General features: G+C 40.6%; 1 protein-coding gene across 14 annotated transcripts in view; it reads right to left on the bottom strand.

Annotated features, from left to right (window-relative positions):
* Window positions 1-27,317, bottom strand: part of THRB (thyroid hormone receptor beta) — a 293,517-nt gene that overhangs the window by 30,576 nt on the left and 235,624 nt on the right. The window contains exon 1 of one of the 14 annotated variants that reach the window (XM_006134320.4): window positions 5,345-7,451. The exons of the other annotated variants lie outside the window; for them this stretch is intronic. Within the exon in view, the coding sequence (XP_006134382.1) occupies window positions 5,345-5,672 (328 nt within the window). The 5' untranslated portion in view covers window positions 5,673-7,451. Of the gene's footprint in view, window positions 1-5,344; window positions 7,452-27,317 lie in introns of those variants that run through there. 14 annotated transcript variants of the gene reach the window in all.

Genomic DNA, 27,317 nt, shown 5'->3' with positions numbered 1-27,317 from the left:
CATGGGTGTGCAAAAAAACCACCACCCTCCTACATACCAGTAGTTGTTTACTCGTAGATTCTTGCTGCTGCAATACAGCCATCTTAGATTTATTGCTTACAAGCAGAAAAACCCTTTTTACCCTTTGCACAGAAAAAGAGATCTGTTTTTAAGAAAATTAGCATTTTAGTGCATTTTCATCATATCAATGAGCTACAGCATATGATAGTATACACAGACCTATTCTTGCAATCCTTACTTTGCCCTCTGGGACTACTTGCATGAGGAAGGACTTCTATTTAAAACACAACTAATTCCTACACACTGCATTGTGTTGTGAAAATGAAGAAAGAAAATTGATGACTATATTGACCATTTTGTACTATATGAAAACTGAAAGGTAAGTTTACTTTAATGGCCTGATTATTCCATCTGACATATTGTAACTCATGACAGTTGTGACCAGAATCAACCAAATGGATGGGTGGGTATGAGTATTTGTATGTCTCTGTGTATATTTTTGTTCCATGGGATAAGGCACAGAGTTCGGAGCCAGGGAAAATGAGTTCTGTTTTGCTGTGGGCACCGACTTACTATATTTCAGTAGGCAAGTCACTTATCTTTTCTGTGGCAAAAGTTTCCTACCTGAAAAATGGAGAAAGATCCTTTTATTATTTAGCTCCATTTTTTGTTTGATCAGTTTTGACTGGGCCACCTCAAAGATGTCAGTGTTCTTGTTCTCATTTACTCAAAAGTTATCTTTGAGAAAATGTGCTTCATGTTTTATAAAGCACTGAAGTAGAGAAAATGTTATTAAACAAATTTACACTTCCCTGGACAGCTGATTAGCTTGCGGGCCTGTGTTTTTGACTTTTATTTACATTATTCTTTGTCTTACCAGTTTGGCTAAACTCTGGCAAGTGACTGCGAAGATGCCATTGATTATTTTCTCTTAATGATTTCAATTGTGCTCAGTTTACAAGTAAAGATGTGACTTTTTAAAAGGGCTCACCCTAAAAACTTAGGCTGGTCTTAAAATCTTTTTCAATGATATCACAGTCTGAGTAAGAGTTCTTGACATGGTGTTGAAAACAATTTAGGCCTCTCTTTATCATCACAAACTGCTTTCAGTATTTGAGAAATTGCATCTGTTGCTGACTAGAGATACAGAGATACAGAATGTGCTAGTGTAAACAGTGCTAAAAGTTCAGCCATATTCTTCTTGGTTTGGGCCTCATTACTCATGTTGAGCATTCTACATTTGGATAGCTTAGGTCCTGTTTTCAGAAGTGACTTAGGAGCCAAGGTCTCCCAGAAAGTGAATTAAACAGACTCCTAAATTACTTAGGTATAAATTGTGCACTTAATTAACAATCTTGCTGGTGATGTGCAAGTCACATGTAGAATCCCTTTTGCTCTTCCATAGCCCTTTTTGCTCTGATGGGTAACACTGGTAAAAAGGTAATCAAAACTTGTTTTTGTCATTGCAAAAAAAAATCAAGCATCTGTGACTCCAAATTCACATTGATCCACTGAGTTGTGAAGATGCTTCTTTTCTGATCGCAACCATCCCTAAATTACTCACTTGAGCCAGGAACACCTATTCTTTTGTAAGGCCTGAAGATGACAGCTAGAGTGCAGGTAGTTGTTTTCTTGCAAAGGTGAGAGATGACAAAATTATTAGTTTCTATTTACTCCCTGAGTGTGTATATTAATTAAATTACATTATATTGCTCTTTTAAGGAGGCATGTTGTCAAACAATTCTCCATGTCATATTTTCTTAGTAATTCAGAAAATAACCCAATGACTTTCACGCTGTTAAGAACTCCATTTGGATTAATTAACTGGTATACTGCAACTACTATATTTTAGTTGAATGCAAGTTGGCATAAAAGGCATAAAAATAAATACTGCTACTTCTGCAACTTAACAAATACACAGCACCTCTGGTCCTACAATATTAAAGAATTTCACAAATATGGAGGTTAACCTTATTGCAAAGATGGGGAAACTGAGACACAAGGTCACATGGTGATTCAGAGAATCCTAGCCTGCAGACCTTTATTCACATAGGGTGAATTTACTGCATTTGCATAGAGTCTGAGGATGAAATCCTGGTCCCATTGAAAATAATGAGAGTTTTGCCACAGATGCCAGGATTTCATCCAAGTACGTGGATTCTGTGCAGCTGGGAAGTGAAATCCAAACATAGGCCGATGGAGAGGGTTATTGTGCAGTCCCATATTCCGTTTCAGCCTACAGCTGGGAATATTTACATAGTTCTTTCACCCCAGTTTCATGGGGTCATGAGACCTCTGGACTTGTATAACCATATTTTCTCTGGCACTTCAACTTGCTCATTCCCACCCCTTCCCCAGGGCATTTTTCCTCATTGGCCTATGCAAAGCTGATGCAGAGATGGAACATGTCTAGGAACTCAGCTGCCTGACAGCTATGTAACCCCTAAACAAGGCTTAAATGGTAAGAAAGACCTTGCATTATCTCCCCTTCATCAGGCTTTAGTAAGGTGGAAGTCCAGGGAGCAGAAAACTTGATATCAGCTGAGTGGTGTTCTATTCTCATCTATGCCTCAAAGGCCTGATCCTGCAAAGCTTTACTAATGTGAGCAGCCCATTGAAGTCAGAGAGACTGCTAGAGTGAAAAAGGCATTGCGGGTTCAGGCCTGTTGGGGAAGAGCACTCGGCTCTCTGTTCCAATGGCTAAAAAGAGCTACTTCAGCCAGAAGCAGAACAAGTTATCCCTCCGTGTTTGTGTTGTCTATTACATCGGGTCATGGCCTTTAGGTATGTCCAAAATACAAATAATAAATTCTCATAGTAATAATGTGCTGTCATCTTTCAATAATGCTCAATACAGGAAAGAAGTTACTAACTGCTACACAAATTAGGAACCACCAACCTGCCCCTAATTTTTAGGAACTTATGTGAATTTTAAGGAAAAAGTGTGTGTCGCATCAGGGGCTGTGAACTTAAAACAGATAAAATGACTTGGTTCATGTCATTGATAGCTGACATGATAGTCTGGAGTAAAATAAGGTGTTTTCTGATATCTTAGATCACTTAGTTTTCTAAGTACTTATTATTTTCCTTAAGTAACTATCCCTCATGCCACATGCATCTTTTGTCCTTGATTTTATTAATGACTCCCTCAATTTCTCTGTGAGGGGTTGAGAGGCAAAGAAGGGAGTAAGGAACCATTTAACGACATTGGCTCCCTTTAGCATCTAAAGGACCTGTTTGTTTTTTTAAAAAAAATCTTTCAATAGGGAATGAGCTGAAGACTATAAGTTTAGACAACTTCATTAGTGGAGAATACAAAGGGAAGAGCATGAACATTATTGAGTTTAACAGGAATCCCATGGAATTAACAGAAAGCCCAATTGCAACAACAAGGACTGCTCAAGGACACCCGCCTTGGTCTTAATTTTGCCTTAATGAGCTATTACTAAGGCTTCACTAACAAAAAAATCCATTTTGGATCAATATAGACACACACATCCTGTGAAGTGCCTTCTGTTGCCAGGACAAGATTAACAGATGTGTTAACTTTATGACAGTTTGGCTGAAAACATCACAAAAAAGAAATACAAGTTGCCTGCAACTTCTTAGATACCTTCCCTTTGGAAAACACAGTATTTGACTACGTTTGATATTTTATTGGTGTCCATGGAGATCAAGACTTACGAATGCAAAAAATCCATACTTTTGATGAAACAGGTACAATATATTGCAAACACTGAACAGGGAGTTTTTATGATTACATTGTATTCTGAAATTAAGCCCTATCAACAGGTAGGAAGATTGTTCATGGATTACTAAAAATATCACATCTGTGTGCTAAAAAACCCCTTGTTTTAAGTCTTGACATGGATATTTATTATTTAGGATTCTTTAACATAGTAAAATGATAGATGCAGTGGCAAATCTCTGTTTTATATGATAAATTCATCATGACGTCTATCTTCCTGCCAAAGATAAAGATATTGGCAAAGTCAACAATAAAATTACAAATTTATCACTTAAGACCACGTGGTTTTAAAATACCTTTAAAATGTTACAAGTAAAAAAAACAAACGCTATTTAATCTTTAATATGATCACATTCTCTTGGTGTCCTTTTCCTAAGAGTTGGATTAGTTTTTAGACACATGCCTTTATTATCATGAAACACTATGCTGCTTGAAATACAGGACAGAGGTATTTTTCCCACTGAAGTTACAGATTTATTGCATTAAGTTCTAATGAATATTTCCTATGAAGCTTTCAGTGTTCCTAATAAGATTAAACAGACTACTTTTGGTTACAGAGCCACTTTAAAAAAGAAAATAGTGTCTGTTTCCTAACTAGATACATTAGATTCACTAAGCTTTTGATTAATTTCATGTATCTTAATAACTGAAGGGCACCATGTTGATACAGACTATAAGAGCAATATTATTTGTAAGTAGGCTAAGTGAAATACATCTTAATGCAAATATATAATGCATATTTCTAACATGCCTGTGTCAAGTTTTAAGCTAATTTCAAACACAATGAATAATGTTAAAAACATATGCTCAGAGTTTCTCACATTCAGGGTTCTTTTTGAAAATTTATAGATCTTTAATCCATTTGGAAGCAACAGGAGAAATTCTATAAAGGAATGCTATGGAAATTTAGAAATGAACAGTGATTTAACCCAAAGGGAAATGAATAGTACACTAAAATTATAATCCACAAACATTTTAATGAGACCAACTTTTTCAGAGGGGAAAATAAAGTGTCATGATTATATCATCTTTTATTCTTGACCTTTCAGTCTTTACTGCCTTCAATAATTAGAAACAATATACTTTTCAGCTTTTCATTTTAAGCACATCAATTATATAAAACTAAACCATTTTTAATTGAACATTTACTGTTCTATTTTCAGCAAATTCTGTTTGATATGAAACTATTTAGTAATTAAATGCTATTTAAATTTAATGACGTCAAGGACAAACACAAATTATTATTATATAACCAGAAACTATGAAGCACATCCAATCTGAAGGACATACCGTGAACACATCTTGCCAGGGAAACTTTCTCATTCAGTCTGATGAAATACAAAAAATGAACTTAAGAAACATGTAACATACATCTGAAAATTACTTTTATAGATTAAGAAAAAAGTGCTTGGAAATCCTCATCGTTCAGAGAAAATCTTTCAATCACCTAGCAACCTATGTTGCTGCTGCTTTCAGTTTTGAACAGGCAGCCTTCACATTTAAAGATATATCTGAGCCAACTGATGCAACTGCAAGTTTAAAGCAAAACAAAAACAGATTTTTGTGTGTGTGGTTATTTAAATAAATTGCCCCTACCTTTCTTCTGAGAATACGATGGCGACTGCACTTGAGAAAAAGTAGGTTTTTCTTCTGTGAAATATTCAGGTTGGTTGTACTGATTCAGGGCCATGTCCATGTCAGAGTACTCGCTTTTAAACACGTTTCCAGGGTAACTACAGGTATATGGCTGATTCACCGCCCAGGCCTGTTCCATATATATGTTGTTATTGTGCAGGACCTGAGCATCACAACTGCTGTAACTCTGACTATCTTCAATATATGTGCAATAATCAGCGGACTGCATGTAGCAATTGCTACCAGCAGCAGGATGCACTTCATATATTTCTTGCATACAGTAGCTCATTTTGTTATCTGATCTCAGCTTCTACTTTACATAGACTCAGATACACGCATGCATGTACACACAGACATGCATACACATGGAATGGGAAAGGAGAAATGAATAAACAATGCCAACAAAGTCGATTGCAAAACAGCGTGTTTTACTTGGAGCAGCACCTGATGTGCTAAAATCCTATTTATACTGGGATGGCTTGTGAGCTCCCCTGCCAGTCAAACAGAATGGGAAGCAGATTTATGACAGTCAAAGGTCTTAATCTGTGACTGTAAGTTAATTCCTAGGGAAGATGGCAGACAGGTAGTAATGACCACCAGACACAGACGCTATGGCCAGACAACCCCCCCAACTGTTTGTTAGAAATAATCATTTATAAACCATTTCAGCCCCTTCCAATATGATTAGACAATGATTACTAAAGTAAGGACACAGTTATGTCACTGTAGTTGTCAACTTAAGTGTGAAGCATTATAAAGACCTCCTAAGAACTCCCAGAGGGGATATGCTGAAAATCCTAAAATCAATAATCCTGTTTTTCAGCATTAACCCACAGAAAATCCAATAGCGCTGTGCTGATGACCCAAACAGTAGTCTAGTTTTACAAAGTTTAGCATCTTAATCTGTCATTAGCTTTATTGATTTTGTTTTATCTGCATGAACCTCCACGCATCACTCACACACATGAACTCCCTGCGGATTGTTAATGTATTTACAATGTATTTACAGGAAAGCAGCTTTTTTAAACTTCAGTGATTTTGGTAGGTAATTTCTATTGAGTTCAACAGGTGGGAACTTCAAAACAATTTGTATTGATCATCAAATAGGATACTGCTTAAATAAGCCAATTGGTTTGCCATTACATCTCTTGTTTGTGTGTTTCAGTAATCAAGTACTTCTTCTTTGAATTTATATTTTATTGCAAATATAATCTGATTCCAGGCTTTCCCCAGTCATTTTATTTACACTCAAGAATAAATATATAAGACCATAAGTTCAGAAACAAATCTATTTTATGATTTTATAGCAATTCATCATCCCAAACACTAGTACTACTACACCAATTTAACTTAATCTCTCCCCCCACTTTTTCTTTACAACAAAAAGTCTTTCTGTTGCCTCTATTTTTCCCTAGACAAAGAATTTTCCTTCAGTATCATGCTACAATATGGCAAGAAGTTTGTGAGAACAGTATTACTCACATTGTGTATTACTCATTGGATCATTAAATTCTTGTTATTGAGAGGCAAAAACAACATTAAGAATGTTAGCTAAAGAAGAAACCATTTCTTAATTTTATTGTTTCACTGATGTTAAACAAAATTCACGGCTCTTATAAATTATGGAAGGTCCCCTACCCCCATTCAGCCAGGAACTTAAACATGGGACTAACTACCTTGATGAACTGAGGCAGAAGGTCTTAAAAAGTACTCATGAAAGGGCAAAGAATGGGTCTTGAGCGGGATACATTGTTCCTCAGTTGGTTTCATGAAACATTTTAGAAAGATTTAAAGAGTACATGAAGGAAAACTCCCTCTTCCTCCAGGCATAACTAACCTATTTTATTATGGGCCAAATCATTACATTCTGATTAGTGAAGAGCACTATCAACTCGCACTGATGCCAGGGCAGGTACTCTTCACTTCTCTAGATTTTATGCATTGTTTCACCTTCTGATTACTTTACATTTGTTTTTTATAACTATACATCAAAATAGAAGTTAACAGAGTTGTTTCAGGAATGAAATTGTCCTTTTGAACTCTCATGGTTGAAAGTGTCACCACACATATTTTGGAGCAAGGAATGATTAATAAAAACTCCAGATACAAGTCCCAAAACACCATACACACTTCTCTCCTTTGTTCTTCAGTATCTCAAATGCAACAAAATATAATTTAAAATGAACCTTTCAGTAATGTGAAAAACAAGTTACTTTATCAAAACATATTGTAATTGTAATTTTGGTTTTAGCTGAAATTTATGCCATAAGTTTCCAAAGTAATGAGTTGTGTTTTTGGGTGTTTAACTTGAGACATCTTAACTGGACTTGTTTTTTCAGTATGGATGCGTGGCAATTTCTGAAAATCAGTCCCCTTAAGGGTGTTTTAACTAGAGTGCTGAAAAGTGAACTCCACATATTACTATGTTGATTTGCTTGTGCCTGATGTTTTTTTCAGCCACTTATTCATGTCTTTAAAGGAAAAAAAAAACCCAAACCAATAAAAACAAAAACCCATCCTCTCCTTCCCCTCCCCCCCAATTATCTTCTCCCTCAAAAATAAAAGAACCTTCTTTACCAAGCATTAGACCGAGCCAAGGCCACAACACAAGCTGAAAATGTGCATTAGAAAGCAATCACAAAAATTTTGGTGAAACAATTTTCAAAATTATTTTTCCTTTATGATTTATTGTATGTAAACATCAGATACAAGTGCATGAATATTTTGGTAATTGTCACAGATGTCTTCCTTGACAATGTCACTAACACAAAATGGCCAGGAAAATTTGCAATGTTTATTAATGCAGTAACACATGAAACATATCAGGCTATGTGACTAATTTGTGTTTATTATACAAACACACCTATTGAAAATACTGTACCTGAATTGCCCGGAAACAAACTGCTTCATACACGCATGAGGGTATTTTTTGTATTACCGCACACAACTTCCATGACACCTAATGTAAATTTATGTAAGAGCATGTAGCAAGATGAGATTATACACTACAGAATAGACTAAGCACGTTTTTTCCTCAAATGTTGGTATGTCTCAAGCACTGTTTACCTGAATAAACCCTGGGTAATTTAATTTAATAATGGATTATATATATTGGAAATTTGATATTTCAAATTAATTTCTTTAACTTTCAAATTAATTATTAGTAATTAAAAAAATTAGTTACAGAAATATAGAAGTCTAATTTTTTGAAAATATTACCATTTTAAATACCATCCCCATAGATCTTTACACTATCAGGGTACGTCTACACTACAGCGCTAGTTCGAACTAACTTAGTTCGAATTAGTTAATTCGAACTAAGCTAGTTCGAACTAACGCATCTAGAACTAAAAACTAGTTCGAACTAGCGTTTTGCTAGTTCGAACTAGCAAGTCCACATTGAGTGGACTCTGAACAGGGCTTAATGATGGCCGGAAGCAGTGCCGGCAGGGCATAAAAGGAGGACTTAGAGCGTGGAGATACTGTCTCAGGCTAGCCGAGGGCTGCGCTTAAAGGGTCCCGACCCCCACCCCGGACACACAGTTCTAAGGGGTGCCCCGCTTGCAAAGAAGTTCTGGCTTGGAGTGCCCTGAGTGCCCACACTGGGCACATCACACCACTCGGCCATCAGCCCGGCTGCACTTGCCGCAGGCTGCCATCTGGGGAGAGGGGGCAATTGGGGGGCTGCAGGAGAGCTTCCACCCCCAGAAGCCCGCAGAGCCAGCCCAGTCCTCCCCATCGGGGGCTCGTGCCCCATTCCTCCCTCACCTTCTTCCACTTGCCCTTCCCTAGCCCCCCTTCTTATTGATGTACAAAATAAAGCTAATGTTTCTTCCAACATTGACTCTGTCTTTATTGAAAAAAACTGGGGGAGACTGGGAAAAGGAGGTGGGAGAGGGGAAGAGAAAGGCTGGGAGAGGGGAGGGCAACTAACATGATCAGGGGTTGGGAACAGGTCCCAGATGAAGAGAGGCTACAGAGACTGGGACTGTTCAGCTTAGAAAAGAGGAGACGGAGGGGGGACAGGATAGAGGTCTGTAAAAGCAGGGGTTGGGTGGAGAGGGTGCATTCAGAAAAGTTCTTCATGAGTTCCCATAAAGAAGGACTAGAGGACACCAAAGGAAAGGAATGGGTAGCAGGCTTGAAACTAGTAAGAGAAAGTTGTTCTTGACAAAGCAAATAGTTAACCTGTGGAACTCCTTGCTGCAGGAGGCTGTGAAGGCTAGAACTAGAACAGAGTTTAAAGGGAAGTGAGATCAAGTGATGGAGGTTGGGTCCATGGAGTCCTATTAGCCAGAGGGTAGGAGTGGTGTCCCTGCCCAAAGTTTGTGGAAGGCTGGAGAGGGATGGCACGAGACAAATGGCTTGGTCATTGTCTTCGGTCCATCCCCTCCAGGGTCCCTAGGGTTGGCCGCTGTTGGCAGAGAGGCTACTGGGCTAGATGGACCTTTGGTCTGACCCAGGACGGCCATTGTAAGCTCAGGGCTCAGGGTCGGGGGTCTCAGTGGACCCCCTTGATTTTCATGCACACCTGCTCCTGGGTGGCCAGGCTGGCAGCTCTCCTGCCCTAGACGGCCACTTTCCTGTGCCTAGTGCGGAGATCGTGGACGAGGTCCACGATGTCCGCACTAGCCCAGGAAGGTGCCCGCCTCTTGCGGTCCAGGGCAAGCTCCCGGGAGCCGCCAGCCTGGTCCCGGCAAGAGGGGGTGGGCTGGGAGGCATCGGGTGGGTGGCTCTGTGCCGTGCCAGGTGCAGGGTCTGCTAGCTGGGTGCTGGCAGGCTTGCACCTGGCACGGGCACCGTAGCCAGCCCGTGCCCCTTTAAGGGGTCCGGGGCCGGGAGGGGGGCATAGAGTTTCCCTGGTGTTGGCCAGAGTGGCCACCAGGGAAACCTGGGGAGGGCTAGCCTCCCACTAGTTCGAACTAAAGGGCTACACAGCCCTTAGTTCGAACTAGCTAGTTCGAACTAGGCGTTAGTCCTCGTAAAATGAGGTTTTCCTAGTTCGAACTAAGCGCTCCGCTAGTTCGATTCAAATTCGAACTAGCGGAGCGCTAGTGTAGCGCATAGGAAAGTTAGTTCGAACTAACGTCCGTTAGTTCGAACTAACTTTCTAGTGTAGACATACCCTCACTGATTCCACTTCTGTTTAACAAGGAAATCACGAATGGATCTTTCAGAAAGGTCTGAGAGTTGAACAGGCCTTATCTAGTGAAGATAGAAACATTATATTATTACCTCTGTATGGGAGCCATTTTGAATACACATTTCCTGATATCAGCTTAGGTGAACATATAACATTTTCTGTCTTTTATTCCATATATTTCATGGTTTCAGAATCATGAAATTATTAAGGACAAATATTGCCATCAGATGCTATGTAATTTCCAGTAAAATGAGACAGAATCCTAGCTCGATTCATATCCCAAAGCAGCATTTGTCCCTAAGCAATTACTACTTCTAGATAAAGACATATATTAGTAATATGTTTTAGTCTGAAGAGACTAACAAGCATATCTGAGCTAAATTATATTTAGCAAATTGCAAAGATAAAGATTATGTAGGTGTCAATCTTTCTTTGACTAAATCTGCATGGAATTTAAGTTCTTCATTATTCTAGAAAAACAAGTGGATAGTTACTTTTTTTTTTAATGGAGAAAACTGACATAGTGCACTGGTGATTTCTTCAATATTCATATACCAAGAGTGATATCCTGGCTGCATCAAAATCAATCTGAGTACAGTTTAGATGTGAATGGGGTCAGGATTTCATTCCTACACTTTTCTTTGAAGTAAATTTGGGGGAAAGACCTGAACAATACATGCTGAGAAACAGACTAATTTAAATTAGAAAATAAATATTATAAAGCTGAAGGGAACAGACTTGAAATTAAATCTTGTATATAGAGTGGAACAGAAATCACATCCATTCAAATGGAAAGACTAGAAGAGTTGTTGAAGATGTATGCAACACATAAGTTGCAATACTGTGTATAGGGTTGCCAGGTGTCCGGTATTCACCCGGACAGTCTGGTATTTTCGCCTCCTATCCGGTAAAAAAAGTTCAGAAAATACCAGACACCTGAGATGTCCGGTATTTTCTGATTTTTTTTTCCCTGCCAGGAGGCAAAAATGCCAGGCACCTGGCAACCCTACAAACACTCAGCGCCTGGCCTTCCCCCCCTCCCAGCCCCCAACACCCCCTGCTCCCCGTTCCTAGACCCCATGCTTACCTGGTTCTGCAAGGCTGCCAGCACAAAATCGCTGCTGGCAAAAAGACCAAGGGGAAGCAATGCCTCCCCTGGGTCTTAGTGCTTAACCGTTCCCCTGTTCTTATCCCTATTCTGACTGCACTCACTCCGAAAGGGGACATGCTGTTTTATTTTTTTCTTAATAGGTCTTGGAGTCCTTTTTTTTCCCCTCTCTCAACAACTTTGGTCTCCCTCCAACTTTTTTTTTCTTCAACAGAATTCCCCCCCCCCTTTTTTTGTGGGGGTAGGAGGGTGTTCGGTATTTTCGGTTCAACCATCTGGCAACCCTATCTGTGTATTGGACATGTTACACATATATTTGTTTCTGAAAACTAGGCTCCAGCACTTGGAAAATAAATCTCATTTAGTCAGAGAATGGATTGTTGCACTGACTCTGACATGCCAGAGAGTCCAAGCTGCAGATGCAAAACAACAAACAAACTGGTGGGCCACAGTGGTCTGAACCTACATAACAAATTCAGTTTTTGCATTCCCTCAGTGTAATGGCCAATCTGAAAGCCATTTGACCAAGTGGTCAGGCTATGGTTCCATTCCATAATGCTTTTCCGTCTCTCTGATCTGGAGAGGGCCCCTCCAGGTGATATATGGTAAGAATCAGCCCCTCCTGTGTGTTCATTCTTCCTCTCTTTAGGGCTCTGTCATGACAGAAGAGAGTGGTGAAGAAGGTAGTGGGATCTGGGCTGGAGGTGGGGAAAAAAGGCCCATCCTGCTCTTTGGGCCTTCTCCTGGGTTTCCAACGTCAAAGCAGAGGGTGAGGGGAATGTGGATCATTGCTTCCAGCATGTTCTTACTAGTGCCACAGTCACTCTGTCCAAAGCTCCAGGGGTCGAACTAACTCCCTGGAACAGACTGTAGCTTCCTCCTTGCTTACCCTGGGCTGCCCGGGCCCTTTTAAGCGATCCCTCCCATGCAGCATGTCCTACAGCCCAAAGGGTGGGGTCTCCCTAGCCCAGTATTGCCCCATTCTTGCTCTGGTTTAGTGAGGGGGTCTGTAAACCCCATCACAGTCAGCGGTTGTAACTCTAGAAGCTGTAGCATAGACAGGACTCAGCCATTTTTACCACTGGTTTGTCTAACCCTGGCAATTTGTTTTTTGCTTACTGAAGCACAGTTCTCTGCCACTTTTTGGTTCTTACTGTGTTTAAGCCAACAGAGAAATATCCATGGGCCAGTGGCAAAAATGACTGCTTTTTCCAACCTGCAGCCTCCCTGAGGGCTACTACTGTTGCAGCTGCATTTGTGAGGAATGGTGAATCTTAAATGTGCCAGGGTAGATGTAGCCCCAATTCCATCTCTGAAAGGAAGGGTTTGATACATGATCAAAAAAAGGGCAGAATATTTTTGATGTAGAATGTCTGTAGCATTGGATGAGCCTTACGTTGATGGAACGAAGCAAAAAGTAAGAAGGTTAGGCTGCAGTGTGGGTAGCAGGCTATCTACATTACTGCCTTAGGATCTGCAGAGAAGCAGCCTGACTTTCCCCATGAAGACTGAATTCTCTGGGGGATTCCAGAACGTGGTGCCTCTTCCTAGAGGGAACCATGTAAGGGGATGTTTGAGAACCTAGTCCTGTAAGATGGTGAATGCCCTCAAACCCATTGACACCAATTCGGTCACACTTTATAGCACTCACTGCCTCTCAAAAGTGCCTCCCAGGGCTCGGTTTGGCATTTCCAGCAGATACTTTGCTTTTCTGATTTTGTTCTGACCAATGAGGCAATTAGTTTCTTAGTAATTGTCCTTTACTCATCTCATTTTCTTACCCATTTTATTTAACTTCTTTATCTGAAAATAAATAGAATTGATATATGTATAAAAAACCCACTATACAGAGACTGGTGCCAATACATAATCCCTATGAGAGAGTCTCAGGCCATGAGATGGAGAATTCTGTTAATAGACATCTTTCTCTATTTTAAGATCAAGTCTCATCTTATTTGTTTTTTTTTTTTTTGTAATAATATCAATAAATCTTATGCTACGGAATAAGCACTGTTTTTCTAAGAGTAACTACCACAGTACAAAGAAATCAAGTTACAAAAGACTGGGGAGAATGTGGAAAAGGGCCAAAATCGGTAGGGTCAATTTTTTTGGGGAAAAAAAAGACGAAGTACCTGGGGCATGAGTGTCTCTACTTGCAATATGCTAGTGTTTTAGCTGTAGACATAAGACTCATGTTGATAGTCCTGCAGATACTTGTTTCCTTGGAAACAAAACAGATCATAACTCACTGCCAAAAATTAACATCACTATTACACTTGAAATGTTGCTGAATTTAATTTGAATCTCTGAAGAAATGATCCAATAGCCCTCACTCAGATCCCAGAATGGGACCTAATAATCTTAAGTAAGGATCACAGAGTGTCTGAAGAATCTGGAGGCAGAGTTGAAAACAATACACACAGAACTTCTACTTCAGACATTTCTCCTGTATATTGTATCTGTATTTTGGTTCTTTGTTTTAAATGGGTATTGGCTTCTTTCATTCATGAATAAAACCAACAAAGAATAACTTATAGAAACATTAACAAAAACATTTCTGTGATTATTCCTACTTAGTCAACGATTTCATCAGCAGTGTCCAAGACAACCCAGAACAATGACACATGCAGAAGCAGAGCCATTAAACACATACAACACTTTTAGTGTATAATTTACCATTTGAGTGCCCTATTCCCCAGATCAGCTGTATTTGCTTGATTGTTTGCAAACTGGGGAAGGGTTTTATGATGTCTTTGGGCCTGAACTGTGTATACTGATGAAAACAAATATTTATGTGGTCAAATACATTTTTGCATACTTGAATATTCTTTCTGAAAGATTACAATGTATTTCAGCAGTCTAATGTTGCTGTACAAAGTAATATCTTCTGGTCTTTGAATACAATTATATGCATTTTGTTTCTTTTGTGGTATTATGGCCATTACATTCTTTTATCTGTGCTATATTTATACAACAACAAGCGACAACATACTAGTCTCTCTCTATATATATAAAAATGTTTTTTCCTGTTGGGCGACAGAATGACACCATCACATCAACAGCATCAACATCAACAGGCTCTCTCAGTGAAGCAAAAGCAGCCAGAGAGAAGGGGGTAGGCTAGCAACGTGAGCAGCGGGCACACCACCCTAGTTTTTTAAAATACTAATCCACATTTCACTCATCAATCATACCAATTTGATATTCTTTTACCTTTAAAAGAATGCCGGCATACGGTCTCTATGCCAATTCTGACAAAACCCACTATTCTATGAAGAAACTACCATGCAAACTATCTGGATGTTGTGGTCTCATACTGCACGGTGTAGAGCTGATTCAGGATAACAGCTGTTTATTTCTGTGTACTGTAAATAAAGTACAATTTACACCATGAACTCCTCAGTTCTGGCAGCTGTGGCTCTAGATAAGGTTTCCATCATGCTTGTCTCTGCAAAATATACGAATACCTGTGTCCATTTGGTATAACGAGTCCCCACTCTTGTTTTAAATGTGTGGTTTTGAACTACTTTATTCTTTATTTTATACTATAATTACACCTATCCTACATTTTAAGCTCAGGGCACTGTTCAAAACACAAACTTTTATCAAAGAACTAGTTTTAAAAGAAAAATCCCCATGACGCATGCAATCCCTGTTCAGTATGCCCACATATCAGCTGACCATATTAAGTTCCTAGTTCTGGCTCTCCAATTCCTATATTATGCCAGATAACACAGAATACAAGATTTATTTCTTAAATAAATGTTCAGCTAAAACTTCAGATTCCAGACAGCATATTGAACACTTATATTAATAAAAAGTGCAATCTGTATAGTATTTGCCCTATTTCTAACCACCAATTTGTGACTATTGTAATCACAAAGTAAAGATACTACGTACTGTTGTCACATTTTGACAGTAGCACATTTGGTGGTTAATTGTCTGCATCTCAGTGGAATCAAAGGCATATTAAAGAACAGCATTTTGGCTATGACAGTCCAAGGCTGTAAAAAGTTGAGATGAAATATACCAGTATTATTTGTAATTCATTCCAAGATTTAATATTCTTTTTCTCAGTTTGGATAACTAAAAATAGTTTATTTCATACTGCAAGGCTCAGATTTGTCATGAACTTAGTCCTCATTAAGGATAAGTGACCCCTGATGAATTTGAACAAATTTGGTTTACAAAGAATGAAGTTGGCTCTTTTCATAACCAAGAATTGTATTTGATTATTTCTGAATAGCTCATTTCCAGTGGAGGATGCCCTCATGTCTTATCACAAATAAATAGCTTAAAAACGGTACAAACAGGCAAATTCTTCAATGTTCTTTGAAAATATTTAAGATTAGTACTGAACAAATATTAGTAAGTACAATTATAGTCCCATGACAAGGCAACCCAATTTGTTAAGTCCCCTCATGTCTCATAATTGGAAGATGCTGTTAACAGACATTAGTTAATTAGGCAGCTTATCTCTTGACAAAATGACTACCGCCACATAAGTGCACCTTTTTAAAAGTTGTCTCTCCTCCCCTTCCCCCCCCCCAGACAATTTTGAGGTATAATGTTTTTTTTCCATTAGAAAATGAACAAGAATGGCTAACTGTATTAATACAGTTTAACACAGAACATAATTAACAGAACCCTTGATGGAACTGTCTAGATTCTGCAGACTGCAGAGAGCCCTTGGTAAGACGTTAAAGCGATCAACACCTGACATCTGTTAGCAAGAAGGCATTCTGAGGTAAAGAGCAACTAAATCTAAAGAAATCAGGTACTTAAACCAGTTTAACTTTTTCATGAGGTGATATCCTCCCTGACACTATAATCTTTCCTTCTGGAGTGACGCAAGACTTTAAGTAAACGAAAACAACTTGTTGTTCCTTCCTCACAGCATGATGCACACATATTTATTTCTTTGAGAGAAGAGCACTGATGAACTATTTATTCCAGATGAAAAAGGAATATAAACCACAACATCATCAAATTTGTGGTGACAGTTATACAGTGACAATGCATAACACCTCCCTTGCAGCTCTGCTGTCGTCTGGATGAACAGGGCTGCTCAAAAACAAAACTTTCAATACTCCTGCTGGCTCAAGGAAAAGAATATTCACTATACCAACGTCCAGCACAAAAAGAAATAGTTTTGGTCAGGTTATCAAGAGGGAGGGGAAAAAAACTTTTTAAAGGGACATCAAGAATTAGTTATATACTGTATGTAGCATATTAGTTTTTAAAACTTCATCACTTTAGTTCTTTACAAATATATCAAAACATAAAAATATGAAATACTCTCAGGATAAATAGAAAGCCACAGATATTGCCATAAAAACCATCTGTAGCTAGGTTGCCCCATATTATAAAGCTGTCATCAATGGATAAAGCCTAACCAACTGCACAGACACTCTGGCTTCTTTTCTTTTTAAATATTTGTTATGTTCTGAATAATAATTCTAATTACCTTTACATTTTTTCCCTTCTATGTTGTACTCCTGGGCACCTGACATGCCTTGAATATTCACTTCTGTATGACCTGGATGAAATAACGAGCTAGTCCAAACTGAATCATGTAGAAACTCTGAAGACTGCTGTCCATTTCTCAGCATATCATTTCTGGAATGCCTTTTCCTACATAAGCAGTTTTCTGTTACAGCTACAAAATTCCATTTGTGATATCTGTCAGGAAGGTGTACCAACCTGTCCCAGGCAGGAAGGCCATATTTTGGAGGGTTGACAAGCACTGGTTGACAGACTGGCGGCATTGCCAAGATCTTGCTGAGCTGTGGTGTTCTGGAAAGCAAATTGTTCCTCAATTTTCTTGATCTGGTGGTATTCACAAGCATCTCCACTTGACCGCATTGATAAGATGCAGAGCTTTCCAGCCACGCACTCTCAGCCACCATAGTCAGTTTCCTTTCAGTGCATTTACATGTAACAATATCCCCCCTATTAAGCTTGAAAAGGCAGCTCCATCTACATGTACAGGTTACCACTAGATGCAACTTTCCCCAACACCACAACTATAACATGGGCCTGGGACAAGTTACCATCAATTTATTGCCTCGCTCATATGATCATTTGAGGTCTTGTGGGTCGAGGCTGGTCGTGTACAATTTTCAGATACTTAAAACACAAAACATCAAGGATTCAGCCTTGTTTGACTTTGCTCTTAGCGTAGGCTGACCTGAGGGACACTCTGTTACCTAAGTATGACATTCTTATGTGGGCATGCTTAGCAGTACCGCTCTTGCTATCACTGCCTCTCTCTTGTTGAGGTTATCAGAGCAATACCAGAGAGACACATTTTCTCTTATGAGTTTTAACACTGCGGTCCTATGCAAATTACAAATAATTAATAAATAGCAAGGCAATAATTATTATATTTAGCTAAAAGTTAACATTTATGTATTTTATATACAACATTTAAGAAATGTTACTTCATAAAACTATATCTCTAAAAATAACTCCTTTTTACTGCTTGGATAGCACTGTTAGGTTCCACAGTAATGCCATTCCATATGTTGTGTTCCAAATATTCACAAATGTTGATATTTTAGATTATATAAATCAAATTAAAATGTAAAATAGTTTTATAACATGTGTAATGAAAATCCAAAGTCATTGTCAGTGAATGCCAATTTGATATTCACTGCTGCATTAATTATGATGAAATTATACTATTTTTATGGACTGAACAGGTAATTTTACATACATTTCATTCAAGAGGATCCTCTGTTTACATACCAATAAATAGATGCAAGTGGTTAATAAAGCTGTTTTAAAATAATTACGAGAATCAGATTTTCAGAACCATATTGTTGTGAGTTCTGACAGTTATCTCTATTTTAGTAAATGCAATAGTGCTATACAGGATTCTTCAAATTGTAAGTATTGTCAGAAAAGTGACAATTAAATACTGTTATTCCATGTTTGTCCTTATTCCCATATATCTTATTCCCAAATATCACATTTGTTCAATTTGTAAGTCAAAGCAATCCTTTTCTAACTGCTATCAAAGAAAGCTCAGTCTAGTATTTGAAAATTAAGGTGCATTCTTTCTGCTCTATGTATCTCCTTTTGTTATTCACAAAAATATTCTGAAACCAGAACCTGGCTAGCAATGTTTGAGGTAGGGGAAACTACAACATGGTTTTCTCTTGTGGTCCTTTCCTTCCTAGCTCTATAGTTCTCACCATAATTCAAACATGATTTTGTCAGTAACGACAGCACATTAGACTACAAAGAACAGATACAGTGATAAAGCATCATTTGTATGATGCACGCTATTCAGAAAATGTGATTCACAATTATTTAAGCATTGAAATATTCATACTGTATTCTGAACATGTTTATTCCTTATATTTTTCCAATACTTGTTTAAATCTAAAGGAAAAAAGGTGTTAGTTATGACCACTACCTGTATGTCCTCACTGGCAGTTATATGAAAACAAACACTTCCTAGGGAAATTCTGCAGATTTTTGAGGCTCAACTACAGAATATACATAACTATAAGGAACAATGTGTTGTAATGCAGTTTTTCCACAATTCCTTGTGTATCTCAAAAATACTAACCCTACAATTAATTTCACTTTCCAGTGGTCTCCCTGTATGGCTAGTGCTGTAAACCCATATCAACTACAGGGTCAAAAATTGGCACGATTACAGAAATACATAGACTCACATTCACATTTTAAAATTGTATTAGTCACATTTTATGAAAACACCACTGCAACCCTGGCAAAACCGCACTAGATAACAAACATCAGTCACATAACTTAATAGTTGATTTCAGCACTGGAACTGAGATTCATAAGCTAGACTACTGAAGCTTCTTAGAGCAAATTTCTGTCTTTTTCACAAACATTAATTTGACACAAAAGTCCATCTACCATGTTACTCTACCATATACAATGTGGCTCCTGTTTAGTTTTGAAGTGCATTAAAAAATAAATATGACGGAAAAAGGCAGGCTACATAGCCACCACAATAGCAGAGAACAATGCATCCTGAGAGGTTCTGAGAGAATGATTTTTAATATCTTTGTATTTTTAAATTCACGAGGGGATTTTCAAAGAAGACTAAATTAAAAAAAATAAATAAAAGAAAGCGATATTTTTCTGCTTGATGTTCTAAAACATCCCAAAGACTTTTAGAGTTGAATATTAATATTTATAGTTATGCAAGCTTGTAAATGTGTCAGGTAGCTATAATACAGGACTGGGCAAGATGTGGCCCAGGGGCTGGATCCGGCCCGCCTAACACTTTGGTCCAGCTTGAGGACTCCATCTGGCAGCTTTCTACTTATAGCCTGCTGTCCGTGCCACCAAATTTCCAGGCTGTGGCTCAGTCAGTCAGATCCTATTTAAATGGCTCCCGGCTCCCAATCGCACCACTATCCTGGCAAGAGCTGGAGCCGCAAGCCATTTAAATAGCTGTAGTAACCCCAGGCAGCTGCCAGGCAACATGGCAGCAGTGGGGCTAGGAGCCGGGAGCCTTTTCTTGTGTTTTTAATTCAAAAACCTCCAGCCCCAGACAACTCTGGGGGAAGGCTAGCCTCTTCTGCCCTAGGTCCCACCCCTTCCAGGGGGTGGAGCTGGCCCGTGACCACATACCAAAATTCATTAAGTGGCCCCCATGAAAATTATCACTAACCCATGCTATAACAGCTGGGTGAGCAGAGCTTGTATGGTTTGAAATTTGCCTGTGCAATTTCAAATTTTGTAACTCAGCCACAAAATGGTCTTTGACATACACACTTAAAATGGTTCTCTGTAGATGTTTGATTTCCATGTCAGTTGCAGTTTATTTAATTTTGTAAGGTCACTCTTAACTTAAGTAAAGCTCCTGAGTGATTCTCTCCTAATGGCTGCTGCATTCGGCTTCTGTCAGCGCTTCTTAATATTCAGCAATCTCAAAAGAAATTAAAAAGAAAACAAAATTGGACATGTGTATTCCCAGCAGAACTCTATTATAAACAGGCTAAAGACTGGAAGCTAGAAGCCGTAACTGCAGGGCTGGGTTGGGGATATCTCTGGAGATATTTAAGAGCGGGTTAGACAGATACCTGTCAGGGAGCTAGACCAGGGGTGGGCAATAATTTTGAAAGAGGGGGCCACTTCACAAATTTCAGAAGTGGCTGCAGGCCAACCTGGAAGGGGCAGGGCCTCAGGCGGAAAGGGCGGGGTTGAGAACTACCCCGCTAGGTATGGTGACTTCATTTTTTGAACTAGCTGCAGCTAGTAAGAACAGTTTAATTTAAATTATGAAACAGATTAAGCGTTTAAACTTTCTCATGTTAGTTTATCAAACTTCATTTTAAATAAAGTAAAATATTATGTCCAACACAAAAGGTTTCAATGTTTTCTTTATTTATTGGAGGGGTGGAGAACCCTTTTTGGATCTGGAGTCACTGACTCACAAAAAATCAGTTGGGGACCACACAACTGAGAAGCAAAAAACTCCTCCAAAACCCCCAACACTCACGGATGTGGCCCCAACTGAGACACCTCACTCCTCAGATGCCCCAACCTCATGGGGTGAGGGGAAAGGAAAGGAGAAACTGAGGTTCCGGGCTTCCCAAAGATCAGATTTACTTTTCTGGGGTTCTAGAGTTAGTGGATTTTATGGATCTGCTGAGGCTCTGGAGTAGGGACGAAAATGAGGGGTATAGTGCATGAGACAGGGCTGCCAACAAGTAGGATAGAGATGTGGTGCAGGATCTGGGAGGGAGGTGGCATGCAGAAGCAGGCTCGGAGTAGGGTGTTTGGCCAGGTGGAGGGAGCAGGAACAAGGGAGGGTGTCAGAGCAAGCTGGGGGTGCTGGATCCAGGGGGTGAGGGAAGTGACAGGACTGGGGCTTAGGGGGCTGGGGCTTAGGGGGGCGGGTTGGACATGAAGGGGACCCTTACCTGGCTTTGTGCTCCCTTGCAGCAACGCTGAAGCCACAAGGTCCTGACCGCCCTGGAGGGAGGCCCCATTGCTGCGGCCATGCAGTCCCGGAGGCCAGAGACACTGCTGACACAGTCACGCGGTCCTGGAAGATGGAGACACCACTGCCACAGCTACGCGATCTGGTGCTGGCACCGAGGCACTGCAGCCATAGGCCGCCCTGGAGGCCAGAGGCACTACTATCACAGCCACATGGCTGGCCCAAGGCACCGCAGACACAGGCCACCTGGGAGGCTGGAGATGCCTTTTCCACGGCCTGGGGCCAGCCTCCAGGGCCAGCAGCACAGGCTGCCCCAGAGGTGCTGCAGCCCAGGGCCAGCCCCAGAGGCGACTACCACGGCTACACGGCTTGGGGTAGGCCCTGGAGGTGACACTGCTTTGGTGCTGCACCCGCAGGCTGCCTTAGAAGTGCCACTGCTGTGGCCATGCAGCTTGGGGCCGGCCCCTGACACCCTGCAGTCACATGGTCCCAGGCCACTCCGGAGGTGCCACGGCCCAGGGCCACCACTGGCACTGTTACTGTGGCCAGTCAGCCCAGTGCTGGCCCAGAGGCACTGCTACTGCAGCCTGGGGCTGGCCCTGGAGGCTGCTACTGCGACCATATGGCTTGGGGCCACCCCTGGAGGTACCGTGGCAGCGGCGCCTCCAGCCTGTAGGGCTAGCCCCAGACCACGTGGCTGTGGAAATGGCCCCTGGGGCCCAGGACTGCCACCTCTCCATCGGCAGGGTAGGAGTAGAAAGGCCAGGGCTGAGCTCCTTCCCCATGGCAGGGCCTGTAATTAGGGGGCGGGGCCTGTAATTACCTCACAGCTGGATCAAAGCCCAAGGCAGGCCGGATCTGGCCCACTGAGAGGTTTTTCCCCACCCCTGAACTAGACAGTGTTTGGTCCTGCCGTGAGGACAGGGGACTGGACTCGATGACCTCTTGAGGTCCCTTCCAGTTCTATGATTCTATGGGTCCATGATAGACCATGCATGAATTGGAACTGGTGTGTATAGAAAGACATGAAAGGGGGAAAACTGCTTGAAAAAAACTGCATCTCAAAATCTCATTTCTGAAATTAAAACTCTTGGAAAAAAAGGATTTGATATAATTAATATCACAACGGTAAGCTTTCCATGCAAGACAATATACAATTTTCAAATAATTTCTAAGCATGGTTCTTTGGTTGCTGAGATTACTCATGCACAAAGATGGGCTAGGGTGCCAAAGCTTGCATGATGAGGGGTTTACTATCTAAGAATTAGCTATTAATGGATAAAGCCAGACTGAGATTCCCATACCCATACTGACTAGAATTTTAACGTATGGACAATGCCACTAAAGTCAATGGAACTGCTGTGGAGTTAGCTATTGCTCAGCATGCGCAAAGGCACTTTCTGGCCCACAATGAGGGTCTGGTTTTGAAAACAAGAAGAATCCAGGGCAATGTGCAAAAAGAGCAATTATGATTACAAGACTGTGTGTGTGTTTGGAAGCCAACTGTTCATTTGCATGCCTAAATACCAAATCTGCATTCATCAATCACAGCACAGTGAACAGCATGTGAAAATCAGCAATGCAGCTGCACCCTTGGTTTTGTGTTTTGCTCCTGGGCTCTGACTGTTTGAAAATTTGCTTGTGAGTGTTCAATTAGAAAGAAAGTAGAATTTTGCTGTTGCCACTGGGCCAAATCTTGCAATGTTTATTGAGGCAAAACTCCTGTTAATTTCAGTGGATCTTGTCCCTTAGCATAAGCTAACTCAAGGCTGCAGAATATACTCTAGTGCTCAGCCATTATAGGTGGGCTTTTGTTGTGTTGGGGAAAATATTTTATCTATGGATTTGTTAGTTTAATACTCATCATTTAAAGTATCTATCTTCTCGTATGAACATGTTGTCATTTCTCCTACTTTTTACAAAGGGAAAGGACCTGCCGCCGAGGGACCGCACATTTTGTCTTCTTTTGCCATCTAATTATGGTCTGGCCTTTTTGTTCATTTCATTTGCTTGTTCAATTGTGGGTTTGTTACACCGTTAAGTAACAATATTGCTTATCTTACACCCTTATCTGCAATACATTATCCCTTAATTTGTCAACAGCATTTCCTTCAATAAAGAGAGCATTGTGAGAGCACAAGAACATTGCCTTCACTCATGTGAGTTCTTATTCTTGGTTATGCCAAACAATTACTCCTTGATATGGGATGACAGCAAGGTCAGTTTTGTGCCACAATCCCCAATTGTAAAAAAGAGCCAGCATGCCCTTCCAGATACTGTTAAAAAAACCATAACTCTGGGCAGAAAACATGAAGGTGTAACCCACCCACCTACTAGGTGTGGTGGACTGTCCCTGTAGTGGCACTTAGACACTTTGGGTGTGTCTAGACTACTGAGTTTTGTCGACAAAAGTGGACTTTTGTCGACAAAACTATACCTGCGTCTACACTACCGCTGAGTTCTGTTCACATAACGTCGACAGAACTCAGCAGTTTTGTCGACGCTGGTATACCTCATTTTACGAGGCATAACACCTTCTGTCGACAGAGTTCTGTCGACAGAAGGTGTTATTGCCTGTAGGGTTGCGTCTAGACTACAGGGTTCTGTCAACAAAGCAGCTTGCTTTGTCGACAGAACTCAATGTGTCTGGATGCTCTTTGTCGACAAATACTGTCGACAAAACTTCTGTCGACAAAACCCGGTAGTCTAGACGTACCCTTACAGAGAGGGAATGAGTTTGCTCTACAGCCTTCGCTGACAGCCAGCTGGCTTTATAGCTCAAGCTGGAGAAGCCCATGCTCTAAGCTCCAGAAGTCCTAGCTTTGGTTCTGCCTGTCCGCGCTACAAAGGTATCTTGGGATGCACCACGAATTAAAAAAGCGGCCCGATTTCAGAGTGAACAGAGCCTAATAGAAGGGCCTAGCGCAGTGGTCCCCAGAGTTTTCAGGGTTGCATCTTCCCTTACCTCTGTCCACAAGCTAGGGGAGAAAATAGGGGGTGAGTCTGGGGCCAGAGCTGGGAATGGAGAGGTTGGGGCTGGGTGTGGAGCCGGCAGCTGAGCTGTGGTCAGGGCAGAATTTGGGAGGGGGCCATGGCTGGGGGCAGGGCAGGGCTGGAGCAGAATTGGGAGTGGAGCTGACTAGGTGGTGCTCCCTCCCCAGCTGTCATTTGAACTGGCCTGGCCCCCCCTTTCCTTCTGACTGTTCTTCTGTGCCCCTTTAGAGGGCTGAGCCCACAATTTGGGCATCTCTGGCCTAGATGTAGGAGAAGGATTCATCTGTTTACTGCAGAGATGTTACCACAGTATATACTGATGATGAGTAATTACTGCCACCCGAACCATCAACAATTCAAAGGATTTTCTCAGATGCCCGTCAACAATGCCTTAAAGGGTAAGGTTTTTCGCAAAGAGGAAACAACAACTCAGCGAGGGAAGAGTCCATCAAATAAAAAGTTGCCTTTTCTATAGGAATTCTATACACCCAGCCTAAAAGGATGCATTGGGATGTAAGGGGAGGGCTGTGATCCACTCCTTTTCATGCACTCAACAGTACTTCTTCTTAATATAGTTAGTGGGCCAGGAGGATCAAAATAAAATATGCCTGGTGTTGCCACAATTGTTTTGGTGAATCTTCTGTTATAATATACTTGGCAGAATATAGCTTTGTCTCTTCACCTTCTTCCTAAGCTCCCCTAACTGGACTTGTACCAGAGGTGAAGACAGACATTCTCACAGGGAGACTGTCACTGCCTATGCCATCCTCCTCCCACTCTCCCACTTAGGATGGGGTGCAGTCTGGTGATCACATTTTGGAAGGGAATTTGCAGGATTAACAAACAGTCCATATGAGATACAGCATGGCCTAGAGGAGTGAACATATCAGAATGTCTCAAATTGCAATCCCATCTTTGGGGTGGCCTGAGTCACTTCATGGCTCTCCTCAGGTTCCTCTTTAAAATGGGGATACCACTATTCTCATACATATTTAAGAGGGAAATACAGAGGATAAACTGGATAGAGCCAGATTGTGCTTTCTCCATGGACATTTCTGCAAGGAGCTTTCCTTCCCTTCTGCTCTCATGCACAGACAACTGCTCCCATTCTTTGCCCTCTATTGAAGGGGATGAGTATTTCCTGGAGGTAATGAGCAGCTTCAAGATCTGCATAGCCTGGGGAATTTGCAGAGCTTTCTTGGTGCTTTTCCTGGAACACAGCCCAAAATAAATGGCATTATAAATATTTGCAAACAAGAGCCGTAACTAAAGGTGAAGACGGAAAAGAAAAAATAAATATCAAACTATACACTATACACAGAGCATCATTTGAACTACTTATTTTTAATGTTTGTATTTATTTCATGTCTTCATTTGAGCCCCAGTGACTACAGCCATCTTTCTTTTGGTTTAGAACTTAAACCAATTTCACATTTTTTCTGCTTCTTTACTCAGTGTATTAATGGGTATGAATGGGTGTGCTAGTAGAGAAGAGGGGACAGCAAACTTCCTATTAGAATTCTCCCTTCTTTAGTGCATTAGGGTGGTAAGGAACCTTTACTGGTAGTAGCCATATTAAGAGGAGGGGCAGGGCTGCCATCAGTGCTGACTGACTCCAAGGGTGGGCTGAGGGGTGCAGGCATGGTCCTGATCCTGTGCACTGACAAACAATAGAGGAGCACAGAATATTTTTAACAGCTGCTTCTATTCAATGCATCCTTACAATGACCCTGAAGACACCGAGCCAGGTTCTACACCAGCTACAGATCTGGATACATGTATACTGTTTCAGCAGATGTCAATCAGATTTTCCATTGTGCTAGGTACTGTACAAGTATATAATAACTAATACCTCCTGCTTCAAAGAGCTTACTCAGTCCACACCACATTGGTGGCACAGGCATTTCTTTCCCTCCTCTCCCATTTCAGCACAAGGCCATAATTGGGCTGCAAGTGAACAGGTAAAACAGTAATGTGTTGAGAGGTCTTTGTTTTTACTTATCCCTCAGTTACAATGCAAATTAGTAAAAAGAAGTCAGCAAGATGCAGTCTATTGTATTGCTATTTTTAAAGTTACACAGCAATCTGCTCTCCTTGCAAACATTTATTTTAAAACTAAAAGAAATGCATCAGCAGCAGATAAATAAATTAGCAATTTTTCACGTCATCTGAGTTGTTTGGAAAACAAAAGACTCATAAAAGTGAATCTTTTACATGGCCTTACCTCCCCTGGTTTGCACATTTAATTATAAACTGTGAAGCAAGGGCTATGGTGTTTTTTAAAAAAAACCTAAAATATGCAAGCATGTAAGGACACAAAAGTGGGTGGATATCAGGGATCAGCTAAGGCAAATGCAATCAGGATTATGACTAAGGGTGCATGGTAGGTTGATCAAGTAAGCTACATTTGCATGGACCCAATCCAATGAATCTAGATGATTTTTAAAGAAGAAAACAAGAAAGGCACAACTAAAGAATAAGGAAAATAGAAAAAAAATAAGAAAAACAAAACAAATCCTCTCTTACGTTATGTACCAAGATCTTGATGCAGAAAGTTTATCAGTAGAAAGCTTTAATGTGTGTTACGCTCTAATTTCCTTTGAATGATAAAACGGTGTGTTACAAGCAAGACTAAACTACAGGCCTCTTTCCTCAGATCCCACTAAGGAATACACTAAGAAACTGCACCATCTGCTCAGGACACTCCCTAAACAAATACAGGAACAAATCGACACACCCTTAGAGCCCCGACCAG

The sequence above is a fragment of the Pelodiscus sinensis genome, chromosome 2 (assembly GCF_052426305.1).
Source record: "Pelodiscus sinensis isolate ZL-2025 chromosome 2, ASM5242630v1, whole genome shotgun sequence".
NCBI lineage: Eukaryota > Metazoa > Chordata > Testudines > Trionychidae > Pelodiscus > Pelodiscus sinensis.
Note: the sequence above shows the minus strand (reverse complement) of the source record. Positions and strands in the feature narration are given on the sequence as shown.